The following is an 8,133-nucleotide window of genomic DNA, read 5'->3' on the forward strand; positions in this document are numbered from 1 at the left end:
AGACCCAAAATATGAGTAGTTTAAATAAACAGAGTGAATTGGTATACAAACCAAGACAATAATATATAATATTTGAATCCCATATAACCATAGACTATAATGATTAATGAACATCTAAATTAAAGTTTTAAAAAAAAAAATATCATTTGCATCCCAAAACAAGGTCTGAAATTTTCCGAAAGCACAACTATCCAAATCATAACTTGTGGTAGTTTACTTCTTCGCAACTGTACTCTTCACCAAAAGCTTCACCACTAGAGGAGGAGGAAGGATACTTGTCATTTGTCAAGTCATCATTCAAGATCTTTATTTTCTTCGCACGATTCTAACTTTGCATTCCTAAAAAAAAAAAAAAAAACACCAGCAATAGGTAACAATGCCCAAGTAACAGGCTTAAAACAACAGCAAGCAGGGGTGAGAATAATCGCCAATGTCTGATTTTACTCTTTCTCATAACATCTACTACTTTGCAACTAACGAAAAATCAGGGAACTAGAATTTCCAAAGGAATTTACAACCAGGAAAAACATATAAAAAACTTAAAAGAAATTTGAAAATCAGCATACACTCTCGGATTCACAAGGGGAGGGGAATTCACGTACGCTCAGATGAATCAGAACCATATCATAAAACAAGCCTGACAACCGTTGATTACTACCTGCTGTACGTTTTCCTTGTTGATTCCTCTAATGATTACCATATAAAAAGCAGTGGTAACTTATCATTGATAAAAGAACTGAATACAGTTTATTCTCCAAACAAGTTTAAAGATAGGAGTAACAAATAACAAGTAATACACTATAACACTAAATAATACTCCCTCCGTTCCTTTTTAAGTGTCACTTTTGGAGAAATTTTTTGTTCCTATTTAACTGTCACTTTCAAAGTTCAATGCAACAATAAATGTTGTTTTACCAACATTACCCTTAGTTATTTATTGTGGAGAGAGAAATATATGAAATAAGATATTAAATGACTAAGGCTATTATAGTAAAAGTATAGATTATTGTATAAGAAAAAGTAACATTTATTGAGTGTCTTGGTTTGTGTAAAATGTTAAAAAGTGACACTTAAAAAGGAACAGAGGGAGTATAACACTAAATAATACTACTTTTATCATTTCCAATACAATATATTCCACTTTCCCCTTTATTTATACATTTTTCTTAATACGTGTGAAAAACAAAATTGTGTCAATTAAATTGGGACGGAGGTACATTTATAGTAATATTGCTTTTGAAGCTGTCTAGTCAGCTATTTAAAAGTCCAAAAAAGGCTTTTTCCAACACAAAATTTCCTATATCTTGGGTTCCTTAGCATGACCCTTAAATATACCCTGTTGCTTTCAGGCAAAATTGTGAAGCTTATGTTGAATATGTCTGAAATTCAATCAAATATGAATTTCACAAAAAGATAATAAGCGGTTGTTGAATAAGTTTGGCAAAAAAGTGGAATTGTCAAAAAATGTCTTAACAACCTTATATTTCTAGTCAAAATGAAGCTCCTAGTTATGTAATACTAATCAATGGGAGAAATAGACATATGCTTCTTAGGAGGCATGCTCATCAGTCATCACCGTATTCTTTACCATAAGATGATTAAGAACATGAACTTGCCAAGTCACAAATAAAGAGTCTTGCACCAAGGATAAAACTTCATTTTCTTCCCGCAATTTAAACTTTGCACACCTAAATAAGTTACAACAATATTAGCCAACAATGATAAAGAAAAGTTTCAAAATCTTCAATTTGCATAGGGGGTTGGAATAGTTTTGAACATCCATCAACTACTTCACAAATAAAAAAAATTAGTAAAAATAAATTAAAAATTAACATTAGAAGGTAGTACATCCTTACCTTGAGTGGATGTTTAGCACCTCAACATTGTCTCCTTTTACGACATCCTTCAATGAGATTAGACTTGGAATATGAGGAATTACTTGAAAATACTTTGATTGAATCCCATGGATTCGAAAAACTTTGAATCCATACTTCCCAGGTTCAAAAAATATAAAACAGTTGGATGAATGTAATGACAATATGGCAGCACCCTCCTCAAAGTGTTTTACCGGCCAATATGAACTAAAACGTGAAGAAACATCATTGCTGAGAAAAGTATCAATGTTGTAAACCTTAGTCCATGATTCTCCAATACCATAATTTTTCAAATTAAAATTTGAAGCATGAATGAATTTTTCAAATTAAAAAAAGCTAGAGATAAGCTGAAGCGAATAGATTATTGATAAAAGAAGAGAACTTTGGATGATAACTTACTTCTGTGCTCTGTTTGTTTGTTGAAGATCTGCAAAAACGGCGACTGAGCTCACACAGAGAGAGAGAGAGAGAGGAGCTATCTATCGATCTACACACAACCCAGGTTAATTTGTTTTGTTTCAGCCTTTTTAATATTTTATTTTTTATAAAATATTTTTTATTTTTATGTAAAATCTGTTAAATACTAGTATATATCTCGTTGCAGATGTTTAATGTTTATATCTATGAAAAAAAAATAAAATTATGTCCCAATATGATATAATCGATATGTTAAATTTTAAAAACTCAGAATATTTTCAAAATATCAAAACTAATATAATATTTCTATTAAATATTTGTTTCTTTTATAACAAAAATATTTTTAATAGAAAAAAATGATGGACATTAGTTTTATTATATCAGTAGTAGATTTTTTTTATATATTTAAAAAATACACAAATTGTTATCAATGTTAACAAATTATATTCTCATGACATTTTTTTAATGGAGAACTTCTTTTAAAAATTTTTTAAGACTTAAATTCTCATGACAATTTTTTTTTTTTTAAAAGAGAATGTGGAATCCATTTTTTGCTTTTAAATTTAAAAAATACAGACAAAATTTGTTATTGATTTTTAAGACATAAATCCCCCCATTTAGTTTTAACTGAACATTAAACCCACAAAATTAAGAAAATTATGAGTTTAACCGATATTATTTTAGGAATTTTGTAGACATTAATTTTAATATATTAGTAGTAGACTCTTAAAAAAAGTAATAGAAAGTTTTTTTAAAAAGAGAATTTTGAATCCAGAATTTTTTTTACTGGAAACTAAATTGAAGAACTATCAATGAAAAAAAATTCAACCTTGAACTGCATGCTTGGATTGAATGGAATCTAGAAACTAAATTGTTAGATAAGATCCGTACTAATTGGTCTCTTCTTATTATTGTTGCTTTATGAGGTCTTTGGAAAGATAGGAACTCTCTTATTTTCTCTCAAGAGTATAAAATGCGAGTAAGCCTATAGGGAATGGTTACTAATCAGGTGCATGTTATAAAGAGAGAATGATTCCTCTTGCTTCAAGATATGACAATAATTTCAAGATGCATGATCATTGTTAACTTCCACATGAAGGAATAAGGATATGTTAAAACTTAAAAGTTAACATGAATGGGACTTACTCTAATGGTCTCTCAGCTGAGGCATTATTAAAGATGATAAAGGAAACTTTGTGAAAGCTCTGCTCACTGGGGCATTAATCTGTTTGGCAAGGGAATCAGGAATGAACAATGTGATTTTTTAAATTGGTTATATCATCATTGTAAACATGATTTATAACAAGGTTGTCAAAGACTAAATACCTCATAAGCTTTTTTTTTTTGGTCAATAAATACCTTATAACCTTTGCTCACAGAGATTTCTCATATTCTTCACCAACATGGGTAGAAGGATGAAGTGAGTCATATCCGTGGAGAAGCAAATAGTTGTGCTAATGCATTATAGTCTAATTTTGCTGATTAAATTTGATAAATAAGGGTATTAGAGTCCTGGTCATGTAGTATTTCTTAACAAAAACAAAAAAAAAATCAAAAAGTACAAATGGGTTATCGGCTGCTTGATATTATTTAATGTATAAGCATTTTCAATAGAAGAGCCAGGAGGATTACTCCAGGAATTAAATTTGTGTGATTAAAAATCACGACTCGGCACAATTAAAAAATCATTTTTTTTAAAACTTTTCAGAGTCATTTTCCCTAAAAACAATTTCAATTTTTATCTATATCTACAAAACATACAAGTCCTCTTCTATAATAGTAAGTTGTTTGAGTACTTTTTTCTTTGCCTTCTCTTATAAATACAGAGAGGATCCTATAAATACAACGAGGATCCGCGGTATTCTTCACTTCCCCCTCCATGACTCGAATCCAAGACCCATTGGATGTAGGTGAAACGTCTTACCAACTAAGTTGCGCTTCGTTGTGAAGTTGTTTGAGTACTTCACAATAATGCCAATGCAATGTCTAGATCGGTAGATCCTGTATTTAATATACCACCTACCAGACCGACCTTTTATATACATACATGGATAACACAAACAACATCAGTCATTTGCAGCCCTATTCATAAATCACACTTACTCTTGAAAATGATCCATGATGTAGAAAACAGATACACAATAACCATACTACGTACATCTTAATACATTTGTAAAAAGAGATGTTGGATTGGGTGCGAAATGTTGAACAGTATATAACACAATAACTAAAAATTATTGAAAACATCACAAACAAAAGGTTTATTACAGAAATTTCTAATCTAGTTTGACTCAACATAATTAAATACAGTAATGTCAAGTAAATAGTTTGATAGGCTTTATTCCACGATAACCTCAATTTTATAACGAGTAGATTAGAGTCATAAGACAAAAGAAGAGTATGATAAAGCTCCACCCTTACCATGACAAGGTCTCTTATAAAGTTCATAATCCATGAATCTGTGGCTGTGCACTACAGACAACAATAAAAGTTATATTACTCCGCTCTGGACTGGCCAGCACGGGAGGAGAGGATGATGCCAACAATGAGACCATACAACGCCAATGCCTCAGCAAAGATGAGAATGAGAATCATTCCAACGAAAAGTTTCGGCTGTTGGGCATTTGCTCTGCAAAAATAGTTCATTTTCGACATGTTAGTTAAATTCAATGCATTAAAATAGAGCTTAAACAGATTTAGTCTTTCAGAGTTAAACAATTTCTCTTTGAACAAATTGTTACACTGTCGAATGCAGCAGCAGCAGCAGTGATACGAGTTTGTAATTGAATCAACAACAGACTAACAAAGATTTATACTCAAAAAAAAAAAAATTATACTCCCCCGTGCTGTAAAAGAGGTTAATGAGGTCAAATAGCTGTTTCTTCGTTATATACTTGCAAACAAGCATAGTAATACTTATGCTATTTTCTACCTATAAAATAATGTCTTTTATCTAATACAAAGTAACTAGAACTAGGTATAATATCCACCAATCTACATGAAATACCTAGCACAACCATATCGACTTATTGTGTCATGATACTAATAAGAACCTATGAACCCTCCCTTAAAAGCTAGTAATATCAAAGGGGAAGAACTAAGCCACTTGAATACTCCACCGAACATCCCATATTACGATGCTTTATTTGGCCTTTCAAGTCAACCCTCCGTAGGTAGCCCTTTCCTGGACACCAGCAACCAACTTTGATACCAATTTATAAATATCTAACAACTTGGAGAACCCTCCCTTATAAGCTAGCTATCAAGGGGGAAGAACCAAGCCACTTAAATACTCCACTGAGCATCCCATACTATTCAATGCGGGACTGAACACCCATAATACCCAAGTACCTATAACATACTACTGAAATTGGTATACTTCATCATGTTCAGTTCTCACATTTACATTTCAGAAAATTTACTAAATTACAAGAAAATACTAAATAAAATAGTGAAGAGTGGCCATGTGTTATGTGAGAAAAGATCATTCATCATTCAACTTACAAAAACTGAAAAACATAGAGAACACTAAAAATATTAAAACCCAGTTAGAATTAAAGTCAAATAAGAATTTAGTTATTAATCCATGAAATAGACCTTATAAATTTATACGTGCTTAAATAGAAGTAACACGAGAGAGTTTAACAGAAGGTACACTATAAACTAATTTCAACAAATGTTGGAAGTTATTATTTATAAAACTTATAGAGCAAGCTTGGATAAACTTTTTAACATCTACTTATAGGAAACTAAAATTACAATAGTCCTACTGTGATTACGAGTCTTCTAGCTAACAGTTTTTTCACATAACTTGAAATGATCTTCTACATCTGAAGTCTCGCATCTCAACAATTTCAAAATCTCACACATCTAATTTCCCCATTACTACCTATAAATTTATAAGGGCTTCTTTTGTTAGACAAGAATCCAATACTTATCTCAACCATACAGCTTCCATAAGTTACAAGTTAATCCCAATTGGACCATTGTAATTGCAAGATTATCTCAAAATTTTCTTCTTCACATTATGCACATTGTAGTACAATGAGACAAATGATCTCTATCCATGTGGCGAGAGGAAGGCAACACCACTATCGAAACAACCAAAAAAATGTTTACATAATATGCATCTTATCTTATTCAATCACATACCAGTAAAATCGCTCACTTTAGAGTGTAAACCAAGTAATATCAATCATTTATAAGAAAATCGACAACAGATATTATAGGTAGATAACTACTAATTCCTACATAACACCAACTCTTGATTTTGCATGAAAAATCAACTCATGATTAACTCACTTTACTAACTACTCAATCTAGAAGAGTCAATTCCTTATTATTCGCAAATATTCTAACACCGACACTTCAGATTGAAAGCGTGTCTATATGTATGATGCTGATACACATGGTTACTTCTTATTTCTTAAATTACGATTAGTGTATATGTGTCAGTGTCGTGTCTTGTGTGTCTTGTGTCTGTCAATAATTATAGTATATATCAAATCAAATAATAACACAAAAAACGGGCCAACCTAAATCAATATACACAACAAATCAGTTATGAAATTCTCTCAAAAAAAAAAATCAGTTATGAAATCAAAACGAAAAAAAGGTATATGGAGAGAATGAAATACCTAACACCGGCATCACCAACAACACCAATAGCCATGCCAGCAGACAAGCCAGCAAGACCGCAAGCAAGACCAGAAGAAAGATGAGCATATCCATCAAAAAGATAATAAGATTTAGCCTTAGGGTTAATCCCAGTACTGATAATCACAGCAATAATCAAACCATAAATACCCAAAACACCAGCCATAACAACAGGAACGATCGATTTCATAACAAGTTCAGGTCTCATCACACCCATTGATGCTACTCCAACACCGCTCTTCGCTGTTCCATATGCCGCTCCCATACCTGAATTGGGGAAAATTGAAATTTGAATCAAAATTGAATTTGAATGATTAAGAATTAATTGAAATGATTAAGAATTAATTGAGGCTTACAGGAGAAGATTAAAGCAGCGGCGGCGCCGAGGAAGCCGAAGAAAGGAGCAGTTTCATCGCCGCTGAAACCAGCCATTTTAGTTTTCTGTGAAAATGAGATGAATCGAGAAATGAAGAAGGTGTGATAGATTTTGAAGATAGATAGAGATCTATTATTATTGTTATTTTCTTTTTCACTTGTTTTTTATTTATTTTTTATTTTTTATTTTTTATTTTGGATTGGATCAAAAGGAAGTTTCATGAGTGGACCCCCACTAAGTTTGTGATCACTCACACCACACCACGTGTAATAATAATAAGCAAGTATTCACAAAATACATGCAATAATAATAAGAAGCAATTCAACCAACCGATATTTATTTTGTTTGGATCAATTCTTTTTATGAAGGTAATTGAGTAAATTTAGCTTAGAATGGTTTGGACTTTAGAAGGTGCAGGTCAAAATGTAATAATAATACAGTAGAAACTCTATAAATTAATAATGTTAGGACCGGAGAAATTTATTAATTTAGAGAGTTATTAATTTATCGATAAATTAATAGTTATTAATTTAAAGAGTTTTTAAGTAATTATACTGTACATACCAAACAAAAAGGCAAATTAGTCTATGTCTCTTAGAATTACGTTGCAGCGAACCTTGAGACTCAACGTAAATTAGTAACTACTGTGTTCATATACATTGGAAATCAATAATGACTTTTGAAGTACAGTAAATGTAAACAAGAGGAACAAATGTGTTCAATAGAGTGTAATATATTTTTTTCAGTTTGTATGAATTATTAATTTATGATTTTCTTGGGATCGAAAATTATAAAGGGATCTCCCGAAAA

The 8,133-nt window shown here is 31.3% G+C and overlaps 1 protein-coding gene and 1 long non-coding RNA gene across 2 annotated transcripts; both read right to left on the reverse strand.

Moving 5' to 3' along the window:
• Nucleotides 1-693: 693 nt before the first annotated feature.
• On the reverse strand, nt 694-2,267 carry LOC146920093 (uncharacterized). The gene is made up of 2 exons (XR_015011677.1): nt 1,857-2,267; nt 694-1,688 (listed from the first exon to the last, which is right to left on the reverse strand). It is a non-coding gene; the product is annotated as an uncharacterized LOC146920093 (long non-coding RNA).
• Nucleotides 2,268-4,507: 2,240 nt separating this feature from the next.
• Nucleotides 4,508-7,429, reverse strand: LOC146920094 (V-type proton ATPase 16 kDa proteolipid subunit-like). The gene is made up of 3 exons (XM_085713490.1): nt 7,304-7,429; nt 6,929-7,214; nt 4,508-4,920 (listed from the first exon to the last, which is right to left on the reverse strand). The coding sequence occupies exons 1-3, from the start codon at nt 7,377-7,379 to the stop codon at nt 4,788-4,790; spliced, it is 495 nt and encodes a 164-aa protein (XP_085569616.1). The 5' UTR covers nt 7,380-7,429; the 3' UTR covers nt 4,508-4,787.
• Between the last annotated feature and the right edge of the window lie 704 nt (nt 7,430-8,133).

Source organism: Medicago sativa, chromosome 5, assembly GCF_051527215.1.
Source record: "Medicago sativa cultivar Bolivia chromosome 5, Bolivia_mono, whole genome shotgun sequence".
Lineage (NCBI taxonomy): Eukaryota > Viridiplantae > Streptophyta > Magnoliopsida > Fabales > Fabaceae > Medicago > Medicago sativa.